The 25,954-nt window shown below is 37.7% G+C and overlaps 1 protein-coding gene across 4 annotated transcripts in view; it reads left to right on the forward strand.

Moving 5' to 3' along the window:
• sfl (N-deacetylase and N-sulfotransferase sfl) overlaps nucleotides 1–23,160 on the forward strand; it is a 106,772-nt gene extending 83,612 nt beyond the window's left edge. For 3 of the 4 annotated variants that reach the window (XM_028312499.1, XM_028312500.1, XM_028312497.1), the window contains 7 exons: nucleotides 5,019–5,181; nucleotides 9,781–9,963; nucleotides 11,685–11,905; nucleotides 13,794–13,949; nucleotides 18,432–18,548; nucleotides 20,270–20,452; nucleotides 21,273–21,495. In XM_028312499.1, coding sequence (XP_028168300.1) covers nucleotides 5,019–5,181; nucleotides 9,781–9,963; nucleotides 11,685–11,905; nucleotides 13,794–13,949; nucleotides 18,432–18,548; nucleotides 20,270–20,452; nucleotides 21,273–21,495 — 1,246 coding nt within the window. Of the gene's footprint in view, nucleotides 1–5,018; nucleotides 5,182–9,780; nucleotides 9,964–11,684; nucleotides 11,906–13,793; nucleotides 13,950–18,431; nucleotides 18,549–20,269; nucleotides 20,453–21,272 lie in introns of all 4 variants that reach the window. The other variant, XM_028312501.1, reaches the window with a different exon arrangement.
• Nucleotides 23,161–25,954: the final 2,794 nt, after the last annotated feature.

The following is a 25,954-nucleotide window of genomic DNA, read 5'->3' on the forward strand; positions in this document are numbered from 1 at the left end:
GGGTCCCGAGTTTGGGAACTTGTCTTAGATGAGTCGTAGCCCAGACAACTTTGAGAACCACTGCATTAGATAAATGGAAATACGATATATGAACCTTACATACAATTACAGCTTCATAGACTCTAAACATACCCCGAAGTCAGAACTTTATACTTACTATTTTCTGCCAACTAAACAATGTCATTGGCGATTTCGTAATTATCAAGCCACAAACGAGTCCGTGAACACAATGACGTTCGTTACCATTAGTCCAGCGCAACTTATTCGCCGCGGCAGGAAAACTATAACGATAGCAATGAGAGTTCACGTTCACTGAAACTGTCCGTGGTTGCTCGCCCCTAACTCCTGCCCGCAAACGCGGCGCCTCCGACCGGCATCGCCGGACCGACAATGAAATTCCAATAATTGTAATACTAGAATAGCACAGAGCATGCACACTAAACGCCGCAGCGATAATTACGCTGCAACGAGCCAAACGATCCGTCGGTTACCACTTGTAATACGCTCCGCCGCTGCCAAATGCCAATATTCGAAAACAACTGCGAATCTGGAGGTATTTAACTGGAATAACACACGGAACTTTGACAGATCGTTAACGTAGGAACAGCTATTCATATGTCACTCACGTTTCGTAGCTTTCCAAACATGACGGTTTTCAAATGGTCAATTTCACAAACGTTATGACTTCCAACGTAAATCATATTTCAATGCAATATGCGAAACCGTTTTGCTTATACATTTAGCTTGTTTAGGGTGGATTCGACCAAACAAGAGTAAAAATTAGTCTCAGAATAAATCGTCAGTTATTCGACATTTTGACATATTAACTGAAACTGTCAATGTTATACCAGGAGTTATTATTCTCGGATAAAATTTTGGTCGAATCGGGCCTTATACAAACAAGTGCTGAGCAATAGGCATTTTGCAAATCAATAAAAACGTTAAGGCTAAAGCCAAACGTAAGACTAAGCATTTGTTGTCAGCAAAAAAACATTAGTCGAGTTTCAGAAACCCTTTGGGTCCCTTTAAGCTCGCTTGGAGATAAACGCTTATACAGGGTGGAAACGTTAAGTGATCTCACTCGATTATTTCTAAACTATACAAGATATCGAAAAACTGTTTACTGATCCTGAAAGTGCTTCACGAGCTCTTTCAAACGGTATCAGTAATAGGTTACAGAATTAACTGGATCTATCCGAAAATTCAATGTTTTCAGCCTCCATACTAAATGTACGCCAGTCACATAATATTAGAAGTGTTATTTTTTATTAAATAATAAAAACTTCAAAGAACTCGTAAATTGCATTCTTATTTAAAATTATTAATGGAAAACATTTGTTTTAGGTTTTACTTGCTATAATATTATCAAGACATGAGTGCCATGACTGTGGCAGTACTAAATGTATGAAAGCTAGAAACTTTGAATTTTCGGATAGATCCAGTTTATTTTGTAACTTATTATTGTTACCATTAGATAGAGCTCATGAAGCACTTTCAGGATCAGTAACCAGTTTTTGGATATCTTGTATAGTTTTTAATATTATGTGGTTTTACTAAATGTATGGAAGCTGGAAACATTGAATTTTCGGATAGATCCAGTTTATTTTGTAACCTATTATTGGTACCGTTGGATAGAGCTCGTGAAGGACTTTCAGGATCAGTAACTAGTTTTTAGATATCTTGTATAGTTTAGAAATAATCGAGTGAGATCACTTATCGTTTCCACCCTGTATACGAGATGAGAAGAGACACACACAATACAACATTTCTTTTGTAGGCGTTGTTACCTACCATCTTGGTGTAGCTGATTCCTTGTAATTTGACGTCAAAATTATAGCACCGTCGTATTTACTTTTAGTGATATTATTCAATGACCCATGAATGTGCGTTTTTGAAACTTTTTATGGTTATATACCGTATTAAGAAGGATCGAATACAGTTTTCAGTGAGCATGTATGTTTTGTTATTCAGGCGCTACACGATTTTTTCGGATTTTGAAGAAAGCTCGATTACTTGATATTTATAAATATTTTCATGAACATTTTTCTTTCACATATACGCACAAATCAAGAGCTACTCGTGTGTGTTTATTCTATAGGCGCACATATAACGGTTATTGAGATAGAGCATTCTGCAAAACGTTACCCTGGCAGGAAATGCAATATCTCGAAAACCTGAAGACGCACAAATCACATTTTCAGCTCACATAATAGAACAAATATAAGCTATCTGCTCGTACACAGTTTTTCTCTTTCCGATCATTCGTTTAGAATTTTCCTGCTAGAACAACGTTACTCCAGCAGGAATCGTTTTTTTCGTTTTGTACCAAATCGACAGCACGCACTAATCTCTAATTCGGCGCACATTTACACCATGTTGGGAACTAATTATACGTTCTACTCATATCACTCTAGGAGCTACTTTCCAGCTGGAGTAACGTACACCAAAGATTATTAATTTATGGGGTGGTGACGAAAGTCGGTATTCGCGTTACTTTATCCCGTAATCCTACTAATATTATAAATGCGAAAATTTGGATGTCTGGATGATTATTACTCTTTCATGCAAAAACTACTTAACGGATTTTGATGAAACTTTACAGTATTATTGTTTATAACCGTTCCAAGGATATTTATTATAGTAATATTGTAATTAATCAAAAGTGTTAGGTAATCTATATTTGACAGGACCAGACAAATAAAAAGTTCTAAACTATAAGCTAATTAACATGTAACAGTATCTAGACCTTTTTGTTGCTTTAAAATGACAATTTTACAGATTACGTAAGACTTACTGTACTGTACAGTACACGTTAATTATTAAAACCTCTGTTTATAAGCACCCATTTATGTTCTCGTTCTAAAATTAATGCTTATGTATGACATACGATAGCGTAATGGATTCTGTTTTTCATTTCAAACTTTAATGGGAGGAAAACCTTATTAAATTTATAACATATTATCCATTATGCTATAACATGTGCTATGTTCAAGGATATAATCACATAATACGATTAAAAAGAAAAAATAACATCTCATGGGGCGTCTATAAACGAACAATTATAAAAATAAAGTAATTTTCCTCTTATTCTTCTAAATCCAATTCTTTGCCAGTAGTTTAATGAACTCTAATTGAAGTTTTGATTGAATTGATTTATTAGATTGATCATTTTGATAACTTGATTTGAAATTTAAATTGTATACCTCCACTTAAAGCTTCGGAATCAGAGTTTACTCTTCATAATAACCATTCTGATAAGTAGTCGTTAGTTTTTCTAATTATTGAGTGAACTATCAGGGAAACTTTTCAAACTTGGTCTGAATAAAAAATAAACTCGAGGCGAACCATTAAGTTCAACTTTTAATTAACACGAGCTACTCAGTGCTTCATTAATAGCATAAAATTTTTCAATATGTGTTACTATTAGCTATGCTCTGCGATTTCGTCCACGTTGGACGAGTGATTGATTTTTACTGATTTTGTTTTTGAAGACTTTACAATTAAATGAAACATTTTTTTGGCATCCTGGGGTCCAATAACACGTGACCTATTTAATTAGGCTACTTTAAATCGAAATCTACGCAGTCTCGGGTAAAAGCTGTAGACATTTTACGATTTGTAAACGAGCAATCGTGAATGTGTGTAGCTTTAAATGTCTAGCATTTAGGTAGACTGAAAAACGTAACTGAAAAAGCATCACCAGGTTCACCACTGCTATAACTGCTAACAAATCTCTTTATTTTATAAACAATACTATAATTGTAGTGAGAAAACCTACACATACCGACTGGAAAATGTATTTTTAAATCGAGCTCGTGCCGTTTTCACATTAAATGAAAACTAATCTAGACTCGGTGTTAGTTTAGTGCATTAATTGCGTTTTATCTAAGCCCAGTAGTAAAATTACTTTATATTTATCTCTCTACAAAACTTTCCAAGGCAAAAGTAATTGACTGACCATCATCAGTGTATGTAGCATATTTGCACCATGATTTAATGATAACAATTTAACCTGGTGTCTTATTAATTACACTTTAAGACAGACTTTATATGCTTTTTTTCACATAATGAAATTTTATAACAATAAATATAAGCCTTTGAAAAATGATCACCGTGTGCAACCAACTTCGAGAGATTACCATATCTCTAACAGTGAAACACGGGACCTTCCGAAGTTGTGAGCGTCCAACTATAAGTGCCGCAAAAGTTATTGTTTATGTCAAACTTACAGCTGACTAGTGTTAGTTGGAGTGCATTAATTGCCAGCTTGCATGTAGCAACGTGTTTGACTTTACCCACACGTCCTCGCGCCGGCTTAGTGTGATTATGCCGAAAACCTCGCTCTCTGCTAATGAACTGCAGTAATTGTTAATGCAAAGACTAAACGTATCCACGTAAAGGCACCGCTTGAAAATTCTCATCTAGTTAAGAGCTAAGAAAACGAGCGAATTAAGCTTGAGCTCAAAGTGCCAAATATAATAGTGGTCGTGCTGAAGCAATGATGAATAATAAACGCGAAGTGTAAAAGTTTAAAGCGCGGTAAAGCATTGCGGGGTGTCGGATTTTATCGTTTGTAGTTTATGGCTTTATTATAATTTGCCAGTTGACGCCACTGGCGAGTAAGGTCCACATTGGCGCCAACGTGAGAGTGCTGAAGCGGTAGGAGCTTTTCACGATCGAGCTAGTTGACGACAAAAAAATTGGTAAAATCTGAAGATGCCAACTTGGGGGCACTCACGCAATAGTTTAATTTCTATAGATCGTTTCATCCACGAAGACGCGCCCCACCATTCTTCCGCTAATATTTGAGTGTTATCGGTACACGCTAAATCATCCATGAGTGCACACGCACACTACAATAATGACGCTTGGATTGCTCGGATCAAACTCCCCGCGCCCCGCGCTTCCCTCGACCGAAAATTGGTGGAGCGCGTCTTCGTGGATGAAACGAACTATATCTGTCGTACCCAAATGGGACGTAATGGGTCTACGTTACTTATGTCATATTGTTTGTGCAGATTACGACGTGGGTTCCGTCACCGAGGCGTGATGGTGCTGCCACGGCAGACGTGTGGCCTGTTCACGCACACGCTGCTGCTGGAGCGCTATCCGGGCGGCCGGCAGCGCCTCGACCGCTCCATACAGGGCGGCGAGCTCTTCCAGACCGTCATCAACAACCCGGTGAGTGTATACAGGGCGTTGTATTGCGACGTGGGGCCGTCACTGAGGCGTGATGGTGCTGCTGACGCTATTTTGGTAGTCTCGTAAATACGATGTGACAAAATCTACTAAAACAGATTTTGAATAGTACCGATCTAAACATTATGGCAAAACTCTCCACTATAGTGGAGGAGGCTCATAGTCCAGCAGTGGACTGTAAAGGGCTGTGGATGAGGATGATGAAACATTATTTCACTTTTGTATAGATGGTTTCACATTTCAAATCTATTGATCGAGTAGTCAAATCTGTGATAACCTTCGTCAGCGACAGCTATGTGCAAGATTGTCAATAATTTCTGAAGTGTTGATTTGTAGGTACATATGTTACAGGAAATGTATGAAATCTAGGAATTGTATACTTTTCCTAGGAAATGTATACAATTCCGAAGCTATTTAGGAAATGTATAATGTATTGCTTCAGAGATTTTTTAATACGCACATATCCTAGGAAATGTATACTTTTCCTAGGAATTTTATAGAATTCCAATATTGTATTAGGAAATGTATAAAACTAAGCGGCACAAGCACGGTCGCGTGGTCGGGTGCCCCTCGGTACGCCTAAAATTTCATTTAGCCAAACCACATTGGCCGATAGGTACTTTTAATTCACAATTATTATTGTTTAGCCTGACAGTTGTTTTCGCACTATTATACTTTGGCCGAAAAAAATATTTGCCTAAAATTTATTAGCATACCTTTCTTTCGGCATCACGCATATTACGCTGAAGTATTGGAAATCCCTAATTTTAACATCTCTTTTATTAAACTATTATTGGCATGAAGGTTTTAGTACTCCTGTAGCTGGATAACAATGTCTCGGTTAGGTTAGGTTAGACTTGCGACCTTTTCTCCGAAACTTTTGAGTAGGCTTAAAATTTGTGTGCCATAGACAACTAGGCGTACAAAAAATTTGGCGATTCGATAGAGACCCCGCGTAATCGGATGATGCAATATCCTCCCCTCGCACCGCATGTCCACGCGTATTCATTGAAATCTTAACATTTCCGATTGCTGTTTAGGAAATGTATAATTTTCCTAGGAAATGTGTCTAATATTTTTTTTTTTTTTTTTATCCACAACGAGGAAGCTCTTGGCCTGTATCTCACCTGATGGTAAGTGATGATCAGGCCGAAGGTGGAAGCGAGCTTCACCCGGAATCCTCAACCACGGAGGAACTGGCTATCTTACCTCTAACTGAATTTACATCACACATTTCCGGGTGATTTTAGGACTTATACACAATTCCTAGGAATTGTATACAATGACGGATTTCATACATTTCCTGTAACACATACATAAGGCAGAGGAAGCATATTTTTGTTATTTTTTCAATTTGACAAAACCGATCGTAAAGTTCAAGTATATGGCAGGATGCTGACCCACATCTCGCAATCATGTTGATAAAATAATTCAGCTTGTAAAATAAACGAGCCCGTGTGACTCGATTACATTCTGTTTCACTTAGTCACGCTCCACACGGCGCGATGTGCGTGAGTACTCTCCTGTTCAAAATAAATGGCGTCGTAATAACTTTCATTTTTAATTGCGAAATAATTTTCCACAATAACGCACAGTTAAGCAATAAATTCACTGAATCCTGATCACTCTTCACTCTTATTTATACAGTCAATAAACTAGAAAATCATGTTTCCACTTTCCAATTAGGTATATCTTGATGGCTTTTAATTTACAAGTGTTTAATTTGCTTAACTAGTTTCTTGTTGTATAAATATTCAGTAGTTGACAGTCTAGTATAGAAATGTTGACACCTGTGTCGACATCGGAAAGCTTGCCGTTTACTCTCTTTCACTATGACTTATCTATATATATAAAAATGAAACCCGTTTCGCGTTGTCACGGCATCACGTGTGAACGGCTGAACCGATTTCGATAATTCTTTTTTTTAAATGTTTGTGGAAGTCCAAGGATGGTTCTTACGGAAAAAAATATTAAGAAAATCTCTACGCTAAGGCGGTACGAAGTTCGCCGGGTCAGCTAGTATGTAATAAATTCTTATTTAACATGCCCCTTTCTCATGTACTTGGAATGAATGAATATTTACGCACTGTAATTCGCTTAACGTATTAAAATTGTTGCTTTAAATTTATATTACATTAGAAAATCCTACCAACAGACAGATCGAAGAGAAAACATTGTAAATGTGAATTGTCTGCCAAAGGACAATGACCAAAAGTGGTCCAAATGTCCACCACTAACGAGACCCATATTGGCTTATAGTCCCTTAAATAGAGATTAACTTTCAGTATGGGACGAAAAAAAAATAAGCTGTCAGTAAAAAGTTACGACTGTATGAAAAATTGTAGTAGTTTACGCGCTAATCTCAGGAACTACTGGTCCGATTTGAAAAATTATTTTTGTTATGGATAGCCCATTTATCAAGGATAGTTTTAGATTATATAACATCACCCTATAACCAATAGGGGCGGAGCAGTAAAGACAATTAATGTTGTAAAAATTCAAACTATTTTCACGCGTACTAAGTCGTCGGCACAGCTAGTATAATATAATATAATTCGTCTATAACCCCGCACCAGTTGGGGAAATAAGACTATTTTTACCCCTATCGCATTATTCCAAGTATTCCAATATTGTTGTCTTTCTTCTGAGCTTTTTTTTCTTTTAGTGAGAACCTAACACGACACACTGTGCGACATTACATAACATGCATAGATTAGTCCAAAATGTGCGATGGATAGAATGATATCAAGAACATTTTTCGGATGAAAAGGTGAAAAACATGACTTTTCATTCAGTGATAACTTTTTACTGACAGCATATTTTTGATTGCGGTTTGGTTATAATAAATCAGTATTTAGTAGACTATTTTACTACATAGGTCTCGTTAGTGGTGGACATTTGGACCACACTCCATACATTTTTGGTCATTGTCCTTTAAAAGCTTCGCCGACATTGCCGCCATGAACAACGTTTAATTATTTAATGAAGGATGTATGCGTACTTGCACAGTGTTCGTTCGGTCTTGTTTGCCGGCATGGCGCAAGGGAGTCTCAAGTACTTTCTCGGGCAGATTAATTGACAAAGGTAGCCGCAAGCTCTTTCGTGAAAATAAAATAGGAGGCACTGCAAAGTTGTTCAATAACCAAAGTAATAATAATACATGTTTTTACAGTCAATAGCATAGACTATCTGTGCATATTTACAACCCGATAAAACTAACTGCACACCTCCGCGCGTTCGCCCTGTCCGTACCAGAACCGTCGATATAGGGTTGCCAACTTTTCTTTCAAAATATAAAGTATATTAGAGGTCGGAGAAGGAAAACAGACAGTATTAAAAAAAAACAAACAGTATAGCTCTACAACGCGTACTTAAATGTGGTGTTGGGCATTTACTTTTAAAAATATCTATGGATACTAGTGATGCTAGCTGAAAACAGTATTTTGTATACTTTATTTTTGTTCAACAGTAAAAAGTATAATTTAGTGAAAAACAGTATAATACTGTTCAAAACAGTATAGTTGGCAACCCTACGTCGATATGACGTTACGGCTGCCAGGTGCGCAGTTAACACGTTCGGATTGTAGTTAGATATGCACATAACATACCGCATCGTTAAGCTTATGTTTTCATATCAGCAATGTGAAAAGGTAATCTGGTAAAGGTCGCGGGAAGAGCCTGGATGCGGGCAGCGCAGGACCGTTCATTGTGGAAAACCTTGGGGAATGAAGGATGTATGCGTACTTGCACAGTGTTCGTTCGGTCTTGTTTGCCGGCATGGCGCAAGGGAGTCTCAAGTACGTTCTCGGGCAGATTAATTGACAAAGGTAGCCGCAAGCTCTTTCGTGAAAATAAAATATGAGGCACTTCAAAGTTGTTCAATAACCAAAGTAATAATAATACATGTTTTACAGTCAATAGCATAGACTATCTGTGCATATTTACAACCCGATCAAACTAACTGCACACCTCCGCGCGTTCGCCCTGTCCGTACCAGAACCGTCGATATAGGGTTGCCAACTTTTCTTTCAAAATATAAAGTATATTATAGGTCGGAGAAGGAAAACAGACAGTATTAAAAAAAAACAAACAGTATAGCTCTACAACGCGTACTTAAATGTGGTGTTGGGCATTTACTTTTAAAAATATCTATGGATACTAGTGATGCTAGCTGAAAACAGTATTTTGTATACTTTATTTTTGTTCAACAGTAAAAAGTATAATTTAGTGAAAAACAGTATAATACTGTTCAAAACAGTATAGTTGGCAACCCTACGTCGATATGACGTTACGGCTGCCAGGTGCGCAGTTAACACGTTCGGATTGTAGTTGGATATGCACATAACATACCGCATCGTTAAGCTTATGTTTTCATATCAGCAATGTGAAAAGGTAATCTGGTAAAGGTCGCGGGAAGAGCCTGGATGCGGGCAGCGCAGGACCGTTCATTGTGGAAAACCTTGGGGGAGGCCTTTGTCCAGCAGTGGACGTCATTTGGCTGAAACGAATGTGAAAAACCGAATAAACCAACGTAAGCTTGTTCCATGAATTGCGAATTTATTCATGCCGTTCGTCCACCAGATCAACGTGTTCATGACCCACATGTCGAACTATGGCAACGATCGGCTAGCGTTGTACACGTTCGAGTCGGTGGTGAAGTTCCTGCGGTGCTGGACGAACGTTCGGCTCGCGTCCGCGCCGCCGCTCGCGCTCGCCGAGAAGTACTTTCAGCTGAGGCCCGACGAGTTGAACCCGCTGTGGGGGGTAAGTTGTAGAATATAGATCCTATAGTCCATTCAGCGTAAGATGGTGATTATGACAGTTCTATTTAGTGAGGCGCTCCTTATAAACCTAATCGATATTTTTTAGAATCGAGAATATTTTCTATAGAAATCTAATCGCCTTTTATTTGTTTGATTTTTAATCTTGATCAAAATTATATCTATGAATTTGAACTATCTGGAAATGGAATAAACGTGAATATTCTTAGTGGTACAAAATAAATCACAAAGAATTAAATATATGCATTTTATTCAATAAAACATCAAAATAACAGTAACAAACAATACGTGGAGAAATCGCATAAAACAAAACCGTCATCAAAGGTAAACGCACACGTACTGACTTAGCTTTGACCTGCCTGAGATAATAATCGTGATTCGATGGTAAGATGACCACCATGCCGATTACTGATTTATTGCGATTGTTTATGTCCCATCCCTATGAGCAAAAGTTCCGACTAACGCAGAAGCAATTCATTTAATATTTTTTCACAATTTTTTCTAAATAATAAACTAATAAATAATTAGAAATTCTTGTTTAGGTTAATTGAGAAAGATTAGTGATTGATATTTTGGAAGGATGAAAACACACAAAAGTAATTGATTTTTACAACTCAATATTTTATTCGTAGAAAGTTAGAATCATAAAACGAAACGTCTAAACTGTCTAAATCACCATCATAAGTTGAATGAACTATAGCAATTTTCATACATTTAACTTTTACTTTTATTTATTCAAAATCTACAGCTCTTCTTAATATTCGTATTGGGTCAAACACGTTTCTTACTACGTTCAATCTGAATCCGTCAAAATACGGATCTAGAACTCGGTTGACAGAAATCGGATCTAGTGTGTGCTTTATAGATAGTTCTACGACAACTTCGGACGTGTTTTCACGGATTGAAATTTGTTGGACGTAGTGCGAAAACGTGTCATCGCGCGTCATCTAATTATATTACAATCACAGCGAACAAATAACATGAATTTTATTTTATACTATGAAACGAATATAGAACGAAACAAGGCTTTTAACTTTGATATATTTATGACACAAGCTCCAAAAATATGTATAAGTGATAGAAAGCCGTGCACGGCGACCCGTATTTCAGACACGACCAAGCCGCAGAAACAATATGGACGACGCACGAGTTTTAATATTTTATTGTCTCGCGAGATATCATTGAAATACGGTGAAGAATTTGAAATGTATTTCATGTTGTGGGACACTGCATTGTTTACCGTCTGAATTGAATAATATTTCAGAACCGAACAACAAATTCAAGCGCGCCAAGCGGTGACACGACCTCCACTGTTTGTTATTTAATATTTAATTTCGGTAACGGTCGAATAATTGTACATTTTCATCCCGTCCGCCGCATGATTTCAACAATTTTCATATAACTATGGTTTCAATCAGCTGGACTGGACATTCTGTTTGGTCAAAATGTTTTCCGATAGTCGGTATCAATTTGTCCAATATTATTATGAATGACGCCCAAAACTCGATCAAGCCTGTTAAATTTTGTATTGTAGTGTTGTTTCGTATTTATGGGCTCTGTTGTGATTTGAGTAAGATTTACAATTCAACTCCTTGTTGAAGTTGGAATCAAGTTTTGGAACTTTTGGGCATGTCGTTCTATCATAATGCTCTGCAAATTTTTCTGCATTATTCTACCACTACAAATAAATTATATTTTGTTTAGAATCCATGCGACGACATTCGCCACCGTCGCATATGGTCGAAGAGCAAATGGTGCGGGACGCTACCGAAGGTTCTGGTAATTGGACCTCAGAAAACTGGCAGTACGGCGCTGTATACGTTCCTTGCGATGCACCCCGCACTGGTGCCCAACCTGCCCAGCCCTGCCACATACGAGGAGCTTCAGTTCTTCAACAACAACAACTACCTCAAGGGACTCGACTGGTAAGTACATTAATATGGATATGACCATGACTTAGGACGACCACGACGATGGACCGACGGCCTAGTGAAGGTCAGGAAGCGCTTGGATACCAGCAGTGCAAGATCAGTTATGGAAACCCTTGGGAGAGGCCTTTTTCCAGCAGTGGACGTCTTTTAGGATCATAAGTATTTTTTTTTTTATGTGATAGGAGGCAAACGAGCAGACGGATCACCTGATGGTAAGTAAACTATTTTCTTTACAAATGAATGAGGTGTCTTTATGATATTTATATTTTATCTACTACACAAAGTTTGTCGCATGACATGTCCTAAAATAGTGGTGAACAAACATCCAATCCCTCCGTGCCTTACCCGGAGGGCTCCAGACTTCCTAAGAAAATATCAAGTATTCAAGGTCCCATTCGTAGCGGTACAGATTACATTCCGCGTGTGCCGATACACGCACGTTGTCAGTTGTTTGCGAACTCTTACATTTACTGTTGCCAAGCAAGCGTTACGATTTAGTATCATTCCGTATTCCCCAGTTTGATGTTAAAACTTGTCTGAAAATACCTGCCGCGATATACAAACTTTGTTTCATAACTTCCCGCTGGTATTGCCCACCCCACTGCGCTCGGGTTAAAGTAGTAATTGAGGTACGCCACGGAAATCAATTTGGCAACGTATTGGCGGATTTTATTAACCAGTTTACGGTTCACATTCGAAACTAAAAACAACTTTGTTGGCGGTGAAAATTGTTAAGGGAGGTTTATGTCTTCCAGTCTAAATTGATTTCGGGGTCGACAGATCGACGGCAGTAAAAAGCGGGCAGCGCACTAGTGCAAATGTACATTCTGGATCCAATCAGTTGTCTTGTACGCGGTCCAATTTTACGGTTTTTGATCCCTTTGATCCGCTGTAACGGAAAAAGTACTTCTGGGTACAGGCGCAATGTGATTGGCGGCACGTACAGTGCACTCGCCGCCGATGGCTATTTACATTTTTTCGACTTCGAGGCTCGCGCTGTTTCGGATTTTATACCACAGAGTACCTATTTTTATTTTATATCTGTCTATCAGGTAGTAAAATTATGATCTTCAGATGTTTTTTTAAGCAAAAAGAAAATATAGTTAAATCTTTCAGCATCACTATTTATGTCTTTAAAAACTTATCACACTACACGTCTTATAAATGGAAAGTTCAAACCATTAACTCACCACGCTAGTTTAGCCAGGCGGTTGGCAGCTTAATTTTCTAATTTTTGGTTATTCAATCGGCCAGCGAATTTCCGATTATGATGCCCCGATACTGAAACGATTATGCTCATCATGACTGACAACTTAACTAGCACTTCTTGGTTAGAAAATAGGGGTGCTTATAGATAAATTAATAACCCTTTGTTTAACATGCGATTAATTTGCCTAAGTTAACATCTATAAGATCTTATTTAATATGACACCACTGCTAGTTCATGAAAGTAGTTATCAAAATGATTTATACAGGGTGTTAGGTAAATGGGTATACGAGCCGACACTAGCCCATGTTAACATGGTCATATAAATGGTATGGTGAAGTCAGAAATTTGATATCATCATTTTATTTTTTTTAAATTTCATACAAATCGGATTTTATAAAATTTATTTTGTAAAATGATGATGTCAAATTTCTGACTTCACCATACCATTTATATGACCATGTTAACATATCCATGTTAGATGTAGGGCTAGTGTCGGCTCATATACCCATTTACCTAACACCCTGTATTGTTCACAGTAATAGATGCGCAGACAAATTGTAAATTGCTTTTGAAAATTCTTAGGTTCCAATCGATATTTCTTGTAAATTCTAAATTGAAACGCTAAATGATAGGTTTTTAGGTTCGTTTTACCTTAACGATACATTGCTACAGGTACCTGAACTTCTTCCCGCCGAGCCTGAGCAACTCGTCGCAGCTGACGTTCGAGAAGTCGGCTACATATTTCGACGGAGACCTGGTACCAAGGAGAGCGCACGCGCTGCTGCCCAACGCCAAGATCATTGCTATTCTAATATCACCCTCCAAGAGGTAAGTTTACTGACAGACATCGGATTATAGCCTGACCAGGAACATAAAAACCCTCGCCATGTTGCGGAAAATTAATGGTACTAATTTCTTTTAATGGCAACAATAACTGAAAACTTCATTGACATGTCACCTTGCATGTCAGTCTATTGCTGTCAAAGTGTAAACAAACTTTATTTTAAATGTGCGCAATTGATTTTGTGAATTAAATTGCTAAAATCTTTTTATAGTCGTGAAAGAAAAGTGGTTCACAATGTGTTAAAGTATTTGTCGAAGAGAAATATTAAGGGTTCGGACAATATTTTCATTGAATAATGTTTCCGACAAAGGTTGTCAAATTGACTGACATGTTTATCGTATAGTACAGTCAACTATGAAAATTAGCTGTGGTTTGTTTCAACTACCTATTTTAAAGTTTTTTGTCACTTTGTAAGTATTGAATTTTATGGAATTGGGAAAGAAGTACCGAGTTTGAAGCGTTCATGAGCAGACATTGTAGTTGAATATTCAAGTTCAGAATTTGATTATTGATGAATAATAATAAAATCCTACTTGCTCGATTGATGGTTTCATTTAATTTATTTAAACCAGTTTACCTATAGTATAATACGTTTTTGTTAATTTATGAAAATATTAAATAAGCCTATAATCCTGAATCCTGATACATAAAGTTAGCCTATTAATTTAATACAGGTACGACTGTACCCAGTGTTGCACTATCAAATGCAATTGAAGCGCCTCTATGCCAGGGTTTTTATGTTCCTGGTCAGGCTATAGATGTTTTTGTTACATAGTAGTATTTATTACAGCTTCAATAGATTCCACAGTATTAAGCTTAATGTGCTGTCGTATGTAGGTACTTGTTGTTAGCGCCGCGCCGAGCGCACAAGTTGCTTTAAAGTTTGATATTATAACAACGAAATATCTACACTTTCTTATTATTTCTGACAAATATTTCTGTACTAATAAAGCTCTATTTTACTCGTAGTGAGTGAGAGAAATAGGCAACGAACCGGGTGCACTTAATTTTTCTATCCTAAAAGAAGCTTACTTTATGAGATAGTGTGAAAGTTACACAAATAGTTTCAGTTTTTGCCACGAATTCGACAGCGCCGAGGATTATACGAGTAAAAACAGAAACAGTATGAACACACAAGTATGATGTTGTTTCGAACAAGGATATGAAAATTCCTGCAGGTTAGGAAATTTCTTGTGTAGGTGAAATGCTATTGAAATACTTGCATGATATTGTAGCGCATAACTGAGTCTGTTCCTGCAACAACCGCCTCTGTGGTCTAGTGGCAAGACCACCTGCTTCAGACGCAGAGGTCCCGGGTTCGATTATCAGTGGGGGCAGATTTTCTGTTCGGTTTGGTTGGTGGTAGGGTAGGGCTTGTTCTAACTCCGCCTGGCTAACTACCACCATCTTACCTAAGTCGGTCGCCATAAAAACAATGTTAACACAGCATTGTTGTGTTCCGGCAGTTAGAGGTAAGATAGCCAGTTCCTCCGTGGTTGAGGATCCCGGGTGAAGCTTGCTTCCACCTTCGGCCTGATCGTCACTTACCATTAGGTGAGGTACAGGACAAGAGCTTCCTCGTTGTGGATAAAAAAATGGAGCGGTGCGGAGGGAAGTTTTTGTTACGTCAAAACCGTGACTGCCAGCCGTGACAGCTATTTTACGTCACATGTCATTCCCCCCGTACCGTTCGACTATTCTATTAGATGACCCACGCTGAACTGTCCCACAAAACTCAATGACAGGGGGGCGCTAGTTCAACTATATGGTTTTCAACATGGCAAAAATCGGAACCAGCGATCCGGTATTGACGGTGGCGCCCCACTGTCAATGTCATGGATAGGACAGTTCAGTATTTTGGAACTATACCACAGGAGCCAAGTGATGTATGTATTGAGTCTATGCTCTATACCTGTAGTCTCGCCTAATAAGGCGAAGTTGCTACGAAGGCGCATCTTTGAATACTCATTGTTAGCAACATTTTTATATTAATAAGAGCGGAAAATTCTAAAGCAACTAAAAAGCAAATTCTCGTGAGCTTTCTTTACATTTGAACACTCATCAATTATTGTCAATTGTATTAGTACTTTTACCCGTAATAAGCATTCATCCAAGTTACCTAGTACAGCGTAATGTTCCCTGTGTATATTTTTATCTTTGAAACCGAAAATTTCTGCCAGTATCCTCCGGCGAGCGAGATATAATTACGCTCGTGTTGTAAATAGGACGAAACGGCGAGCAGTGAAAAAGTTTTTTCATTTTACGAACAAAAATATTATTACATTACATCTGACAACAAAGGCATCTAAATCTCATTACTTAGCTAATCAATGAGCAAGCTGAAACAGTAAGACGTGACATCGCGATGTTGGCGTGAAATAAGAAGATCTATAAATAGTAGGTATTATACCTGCATAAGTAGGTATTATAAAACTGGAAAGCGAACCCTGCCCAAGTGAGTTCAATGAGGGCTATCGTTTTAGCGCTCACCAGTTAGCGCCACTGTAGAGTAAGGTCCTGTCACTTGCTAGTAGCGAAGACAGTGGCGCCAACTGGTGAGCGCTAAAGTGGTAGGAGGACTATCGCAATTGCACTCATCAAGATGGCGCCACTGTAGAGTAAGGTTCTGTCAATCGCCAGGGGTGCCAACTGTTAAGTATAAAAACGATAGCCCTCATTGCGTTGTCATTGATTGATAGCAAAGACCTAACTCAATGTCATACGTACTATACATGTAGTTTCGATTGACTATGTATTTTTTTAGAATTGTCTAGACTTCTCTCATGCATACATAATCACTCGTAAAGGAGGGCTTAGTTGGTTGGAAATTAATCTAAGTTACTGAGGCCTCTTTAAAAATCAATTTTGCTGTCTGGATCTTTTATACCAGATTTAATTAGCGTTTGTAATAACTTTACTCGTGTAGTAACCGCATAATAATTCAATATAAACTCATTATTAAATCAACTACGCTATTATGACTATACGATCTAATATAAGTACATAACACATCACATACACAATTCTTAAGATTAATTAAAGATATGTATTTGTAATAATATACGAGCAACATACTAGTCTTATATGTGCATGTTATTATCGCTTCGAATCATTCTCAGAATCAATCACGTGTACTCGTTTCAAACTAATTAAGTTAACGCTCGAACAGCTATTAGAAATTTATTTGAATCCAAAGCGAGATTAGATTTCTCCCCGTTCATTTTAAACAAGGGGTAGGTATACGGGTAACTGCGATTTAATCCAGATTAAAACGTGAAATAATAATGTGACTGACTAGACGTTCACCTTTCTGCGTCGAAAATTTAATGCCGTCGACGTAATCGACGTATCGTTGGATCTTTATCGAATCGGTATCGAAAAACCGTTGTTCGATTCTTTTTTAGCCTTAAATGTAAAGAATAAGAAGCCTAATTTCCAGCGTGAACTCGTAGGTTTCGAAGCATTTTATTTATCTACGCACAATCGCACATAGACTTGGATGAATATTAGACTCAAGACTTTCTCGTCTGAATTTTTTTGTCACCAATATGATATTGCATTATCTAACCCTGGGTTGCACCATCTTAATTTAACAAACGTCAAAAGTCTGTTAAACTCCATACAAAAAACGCCGGTTATCGATATAGTTACGATTAAAGTTAGATGGTGCAAATCAGCCTAAGTCGTATTAAAAGGTCATTTGACGTGTAAAAATGTCTTGAAACGTATTTATATTCATTTAGGAGTTAATCTAAAAATAAATGAAGGCAATAAATGGCATGTTCCATCCAATAAATACAGGTCTCCAAGGATACACGAAGCCGCTAAAGTTATACTGCCAATTATAATATTCGTGATGCCCCCAGGGAAAATCACATCAAATCGTTAAGTAGTTACACAATATAAGTTTATTAAATTATGTGATGTTATTACATTCATGCACAAATCTATAATGAATAAATTAATAATTTAAGACATAATACCTTACGACTGTTGCTCTAAAATTAATTAATTGCATAAGAAATTGTTTTCACTTTACCATAACCGTTACGAGGCTTCGCATTGGGTTGTAGCAGACAGAATTGCAAGTAACGTTAGAATCCTAATTTTAAGTGTACAGAAATTTATAACTCAGGACAGGCTGTCTTGGCGCCTCAGAACAAGGAGAGCCGACCCCAAATAATGGGAAAAAGGTTTAGGGAAAGGAAGAAGTACAGAAATCGTCAAGGAATTTATGAACAGCGTATTTGATTTGATATTATGAATTTCAGAGCACAGCCGACTGAAACACTAAATACTATCTACTTATCACCACAACTATGAAGTGTTTGATGTGTTGTCTAAGAGTACACCCCTTTTAGCTGGTGGTGGCTGAATTAATTGCCACCATATTTTGAACTTAATGCAGATCAAGTAAGGTGTATTTTTATAGTACAGGGGATTAAAACTATCGCTTTATTGCGCAGGGCGTACTCGTGGTACCAACACATCCGCTCGCACGGCGACCCGGTGGCCAACAACTACTCGTTCCAGGCGGTCATCAGCGCCAACGACTCTGCGCCTAAACCGCTGAGGGACCTCCGGTAACTTTTATTTATTCGATGGTTTATGTACAGTCGCGGAATGAAAAGGTTCGTCACCTTAGTGTCGGTTTTCGCTTGCACTAGGTACTGTAAGAGTCAAACCTGCCAACATAACAGTGCAAGAAACAGTGCTGCTAACATTTAAATAAAATTATGACGTTTGCTAACGAATAAGGTTTTGCTTGTTTAATTTTCTATCCCATCAGAGCAATGTTACAAAACGTAGTTTTTTTAATTTAATACAAAATGGCAGGTTGAACCAACAAGAAGGTTTTAGTTTATAAATCATAATAATCTTGACAAGATAAATCTTCAAACAACTTTTATCTGAATAATTTTGAACTTTACTGACGAACAGTTAAAGATTATTTTCTCTAAGTCGAGATTATTCTGTAACATAGTTTCAAAAGGTAATATGTGCTCGCGATTCGTTGAAGGAATCAATTTGAAAACTGACGAACCTTTTCATTCCGTGACTGTACTTTTATTTTTCCAGTGTAATTTGTTAATTTGACTTTTTATAATATTTTCATGTGACAACCCGGGTAATTTGACTTTTGAACCGCTGCTTTCTACCTAATCGCTAGTCTAGTCGAAAATACAGCGTGTCTTGTTTAATATTCATAGTCTTTTTCGGTTTTGCAAAGAAGAAAAGGAGAAAGTAAATTCAATTACAACACCTTGACGTAAAAAGAATTTTAAAATGAATCATTATTATGTAATATTATTCGGAGCAAACATCGTGCGCTTTTACGAGCATCTAAAAAAAGAAATTGATTCCGCTCTTGACGGGCACCATGAATTTATTATTAGATAGCTATCGCGCCTGCCTTCAGCTTTGCGCTGTAGGATTAGGCAAGCTTACATTATAATCATTTTTCCTCTTTCGCTGAACTCCGCAATACAAACATACCAAGCGAAAGCGAGCTGTATAAAATATTTATCGCGCTTTGATCTAACATCAGCGGCCGAATCGTTTAACGCGCTCTGTAAATGGAAAGCAAATTTGCGTAAAATTTATCACTAGTCACTATCGATTACCGCTGTCAACCGGCGTGTTATGAATATTCTAAGTGAATATTAATGAATTATTTCGGTGTACAATTGTAAAATAATTTTCTGCATCATCAAATTTTAGTTATTGGAAAATGTAATCGTATTATGTATTTGCTGTTTTGTGTTCAATGAATGTTGGTTTCAAATCAAATTATACTTTCGAACATACAGGTGTACGTTTTGATCCCGTCAAAACCAGTTCAACTGAAATTCAATCATACATAAAATGCAAATTATTAGGTAATTTATAAGTACATTCTCCGAATACGTTCATATTACATGATACAAAAAAAAAACGTTTAGATGGATTGGCTCGCTTTTTTAATTTTGTTGTCATTTCAATATCAACGGGGCACATTTTAACATCGGGATATATCTATCTGTGCCGTGTGGTGACGGCAGAGTAGAATACATTTCTCACCAACCCCTACTCTTCCCGCGGGTGTCGTAAGAGGCGACTTAGGGTCCACACATCAAACAGAGAACGGGCAGCAGCGCTCTCTGAAAAACATCAATCTTTTAAACTGCGATCTCCAACCCGCCTGCCAAGCGTGGGGATTATGGCAAAACCCTCCACTATAGTGGAGGAGGCTCATAGTCCAGCAGTGGACTGTAAAGGGCTGTTGATGATGATGATGATGATATCTATCTGTAATTTCGCACAGAAACCGATGTTTGAATCCGGGCAAGTACAGCCACTACCTGGAGCGCTGGCTAGCGGAGTTCAGCAGCCACCAGCTGCACATCATCGACGGCTCGCTGCTGCGCTCCGACCCGCCTAGCGTCATGAACACGCTGCAGAAGTTCCTCAAGCTCGCGCCGCATCAGGACTACAACAAGCTGCTCAAGTGAGTACACAGCTTGTGACCATAGATAGATCATAGACCAGCGGTTCCCGAAAGGTGGTCCGCGGAACCCTGGGGTTCCGTGGAAAGGCCGCAAGGGTTCCGTAAAAAATATTATCCCACGTTTCGTGACCGACGTTGTTCGCTCGCACCGACATCTTTACGCACAAGGGAGGGGCAGGGCGTGCGGGCGGAGTAGTACGGGGGTTCCGCTAGGAAAAGTATAATCAATTAGGGTTCCTTGGCAAAAAAAAAATGGGAAACCCTGTCATAGACTATTCTGTGTTCGGGACTATTCCCACCTCTCGTTCCCACCGCTCGCAACTCTTGTGTAGCCAGGATATACAGCTTGGCCGCCAATAAAAACCCAACCAGTGAAGGTCAAGTTTGTTCCGAAGGAAAGTTAAACTGTCATTGGACCGGAACGAAATTAATCAGAAGAACATAGGAGGAGTTCGAAGTTAAGGTTCGACTTTCCTCCATTGCAAACAAGTGACAAAGGTTTTAGTAACCTTAAAGAAAAGATCAGCGACGACCCATCCCAAAAAAAAAAAGAACAGACCATTCCGTGTCTTAAAATAACTTGTCAACTTATTTTAAGATCCTACTACTTAATATTAAATGCGAAAGTTTGTGTGGATGTGTGTTACTCTTTCACGCAAAAACTACTGAACGGATTTTGATAAAACTTTACAGTATTATTGTTTATAACCCAGAATAACATACAGGTTATAATTTATGACGATATGTGACAAACTAAATTTCACGCGGGTGAAGCCGCGAGCATAAGCTAGTAAACAATAACATGTCGTTTCTTACACAGGTACGACGCGAAAAAAGGTTTCTACTGCCAAGCGGTAAGTAACGAACGGACCAAGTGCCTCGGCAAGTCGAAGGGGCGCGTGTACCCGCCGATGGACGAGGCGGCCGCCAAGTTCCTGCGGCGCTACTACACGGCGCACAACACGGCGCTGTCCAAGCTGCTGGTGCGCCTGGGCCGGCCCGTGCCGCAGTGGCTCAAGGACGAGCTCTCGGCCAACGGATAGCACATCTCGCGACGCCCGCGGTTCAACGCCACCAGGCTCGTCCGAGTCTGCCTCGTCGCCGCGCCTTGACCGGACCAAGGCGCGCCGACCCCGTCAGTCATAGACTCTGTGCGTAGCGCGCCATACGCAACATTGTTTTCGAGTGTTTCGATGTGAGAGTATCTTTGTTGAAAATATCTTTGTCTATCGAATTCTTGTAATGTAACGTTTTGAAAAGTGATATTATATGACTTAATGTTCTCGATCTGTTGTTCGCGATGAAGATATATAATTATGGTAGATTTAATTTTACTGTCGTTTAGAATAGTGAACGATTCTGTGTTTGGACGCGGTTAGTTTGACTTTGCTTGCCTGAATCATGTTACTTCTTGGTCGTTGAAGTGGAGGGGAAATCCGGCAGCTTTTTTTATTTGACTGTCGGTTTAGGTGCTATTTGTTAGTAGTGTTGCAACTTGAACATTTCTCCAATAAATATATCTATATTGTATGTTTTATGTAAAATAATTAAGAAAATCAGAAGATGGAGCTTTATGTCAATGCCATACTTGCATTTTTCGTGTATGAGTTTTATTATAGCATTCTCATTCCACACTTGTACACGCTTATTGTTTTAGTGTTTCTTTGATTATTACAATATACGTACCTGATGAAGTTTGTAAATTATAGTTAATTTTGTACTTTTCGTATCGAATATTTAGAGCTAATTATTTAACAATTTCTACGTCTACCTGTGCCATAAAACATGTATTACTAACGGCACTAACGCATTAACATTTTCATTTTATTTTATTAAAAATGCATTTTGAACAATTGACAAAGAGCTAGTCTTTTAATTTTAATGAATGACATTACTTAATTCAATTTTAAATTCTTATCCGATTAATCAAATATCAATGAGTTTAGTTCAGTTACCGTTTAGCCGTAAGAGTTTTTAATATACATATTAAATATATTATGGCGTTATATTTTAAATAAATGATATCAATGACACAATGAATGAATCATAAATGTATTTGGTATATATTTTGATATGGATGAATTTATCGGCGAGGTAACTTGGGTAAGAGAAAGATTTGTAAAGTGAAGATCACTATGTGACATTTTCTTATCCTTGTATAAACGATTTACAAATTTTAGTGAAATAATGTTATTGATGTTATCTCATAATTACACATTCAAATTTTACGTATGCGAAATCCAATATTAATAAAATATATTAAGATTATGACGAAGAAATTATTTTTCTCTAATTTCTCTGACGCTAATATTATATTAGGATAAGGAAATGTAGTAGATGTCAGTACTTAAACTTGTATAAAATGTTTTTTTCTCTCAAGAATAGAAAATACAAAATGTTGTATTACGAAATTTATATTATAATAGTGTTGATGTTTTGTAGTAAATTATTCAGTTAAATGATTAATTTTACGTTAGTTCAATTACGTTTTCAGTTGAATCGCTTATCTCATTGTGTAAACATGAATGTTCTGAACATATTGTGAAGTCGTGTGTTACGTAGAGAATGGCCTTATTTACGAAGTTTTTACGTGAGCTGTGCTGCAGTCGACTTGTTACACGCAGTCTGCGCGGGCGCACGTGACGTCACAGACGGCTCGCCCGAGTGTGCCCGAGTGTTCCTGTGGAACGGTTGTGTTTTCTTGGCAATAACAATAGTTATGTTAACTAGTTCGCCCGAACTGATGTCCACATAATCGTTAATTTAATTCGAAACATTGTTTTAATATTACGTATCCGTAAATATTTTTTAACGATACAGCCAATGACTGCTCTTAAAATGTGTTCTTTATAAGAAATTAATACATCACTTATTTTATTAAATGATTTAAAACTATGGCCGTTGTTTTTCTTCCGACAATCCCCAATGAGATGTTTAGAGGAAAACGTAAATTATAGTATAGCGGATACACGGAAGGCATCTATTGTGCCGTCAGAGCCCGCTAAACTGCGAGGCATTTAGAGAAATTGTGGCCGTCGTTATCCGCATATCGGCAATATTCGACTTACCGTGCACCCGGCAACTGCAGCTCTCGAGAAATACAATCTAACCGCTCCCAACATCTTGAAAAATGTATTACCCTCGTACCGTATTGTTCGATACGATCCCCTCCGCGAAATACTTTACATGCAGCTATAATTTTCGATTTGAATGGGTGCATCCGTAAACAAAGTTCGCTGAAAGCCGTAGACAAAATACGAGTGAATAGGTAAGTGAAGTTCGTGCTAGACTCTGCTAACTCCTTTTATTCAGTATTTTACTATTCGCGTTTTAAGACTCCGCCTCTCTTCCTTGAGAGTTAAAAGAATTTCAGACTTGAAAATTTATTGTTATTATATAAAATGGCGTAAAAGTGTTTGCGTGCGCTGAAGTAAATTTAAAGTGGGATAAGCTTTTTAAAGAACTGGAAGGAGAATAGCAAAAAATCTTAATCACATCGTCACACCCGTCATCGTTTATGTTGGAAAATGTAATAAAAGTCGGCTAGTTGAACTCCGGTTGAGTAATAAATTTGCATTCAATGAATATAATTGGATCCCGTCGATAAGCGAAGGGAAGACTCCACCCCACGCTTCATTTGCTTGCTGATCGTAGCCGGGATGGTCGTGATGCCATTATTTCACTTGAAATTGCTATACTAATTTTAAACAATTCTAGCATAATTTGGATCGAGAGAAAAATTTTATGTGACCTGAAATACATAATTTCTACCACATGATATTTGTGTGCGATGACTTCCTCATTTCCTAAGATAGATCATTAATTTTCTCACGGGCTGAAATTGTTACAGCTACGCTTAGTATGAACTCGATTATTATTTACCTATATTTCAAGTATTCGTCAACCACGAGATATAAGCCCGCAATCAATAGCTCAATAATCAGAACAATGTAAATAGGGCAATTATACACCATAATTATTTGGTTCACTAATAAATTCATGGTAAATTGGCGTCGAGTGTCGGGCTCTGGCTCTGGCGATCAAAACTGACATGACCCGACTCGATCAGTTGAATAATCAGAACAACGTTTCGCGACCGAGCATAAATCAATCAGTCCTACCCACTTAACGGTTCGTTCCCCCCATTGTGCCCTTAACTGGACAAGTCTTCATTAGTAACCCTTAGCTTTCCACTGTATGACTTTAATCCCCGTTTGGGCTTTGATGATACAAGCGAAATCCGACAGCAATACATTATTATCTATTCCATTAGGAGAATAAAGGCTAGTTTGAAACCCAAACGCAAAAGGATTAAATACTATCTCTGACTGCTACTGAACCCAAAATGATATGAAAGTTTTCTGTAGGTATAAAATAAAGAGGTTTATCTATAAAATATTTCATTAGTCTTTAAAGCCTTAGATATCATTACGAGTTGGATTGTACTTTTTAGTTTAATTATTGTTAAGCTATTTTGTGATAAATACTTAGGACTGAAGATTCTGAAGCAGTAACGTAGTACCAAATCCGGTATCTAGCAAGAAACTGTATTCAATTTATGTAAGGTCATAAAAAATAACTCAGTTTTCTTTCATCTAAGACTTTTCATTTTATAAAAAGGAGTTAATGTTCCTAAAAATAATAAAAATAAATTGAAATAAAGCAATAATAAAAAATAAGAAACGTTAAAAGGCTCGTCTAATAAATCTGTCGGAATTTATGAATAGAAGCAGTTATTAAACGGGGAATATAAAGCGAACGGTGGTTTTACATAAAACGATATTAACTCTTTTTCCTGCCGCAATAAAACTTCCCCGTGAGATGCACTGGTGCGCATTTGCATCACCCAATTATGGGAGGGGATATTACGTGACATTACGAACGTATCTATTTCCACTCGAGGTGCAGACGAGATATTTTGCCATTTTATGACGTGACGGCGGCTCTGGGCTTTATTATACAAAGACCGATATCCCTGTACCTCTCCATATAAAGTTAGCAAATAAAATTGCATCTTACTGGGTGGAAATAAGGTTGCTGGGGGAAAACCCAGCTGTAGCGCATTTGCCGGTCGTCGCGTGTTCCCGAGTGCTCCTGATTTGTTAGTGCAGAGCTGATAACGCGATTTTGATGAGCTCCGGGTTACTCTGGCCTGAGATTTATATCGTTTTTACGGTTCAAAAAGGAAAACATTAAAAAGAAAAACTGAAATCTATGTTGGTAGGTACGTAGATTACGGTGAGAGATTTTCTTTTTCAGCATCTTCTCTAAGTACTTGGTCCTTGTTGTATAGCACTTGGTAAATAAAATGTTCTTAATAATTTAGCGGGAAATTAGGATAATAATGATAGATAAAAAAATTATAGGGAATTAACAAGGATAATTTTCATTTTTAACGGTGCTATCAAACTACGAAAGAATGCCTGAAAACTGTATCTACTTAACTTACCCAATTCCTACTTATCAACTCGAATTCAAATAAGCTTAATGAAGAACAAACAC

Source organism: Ostrinia furnacalis, unplaced genomic scaffold (assembly GCF_004193835.3).
Source record: "Ostrinia furnacalis isolate ACB-3 unplaced genomic scaffold, ASM419383v2 OfSCF3968, whole genome shotgun sequence".
Classification (NCBI taxonomy): domain Eukaryota; kingdom Metazoa; phylum Arthropoda; class Insecta; order Lepidoptera; family Crambidae; genus Ostrinia; species Ostrinia furnacalis.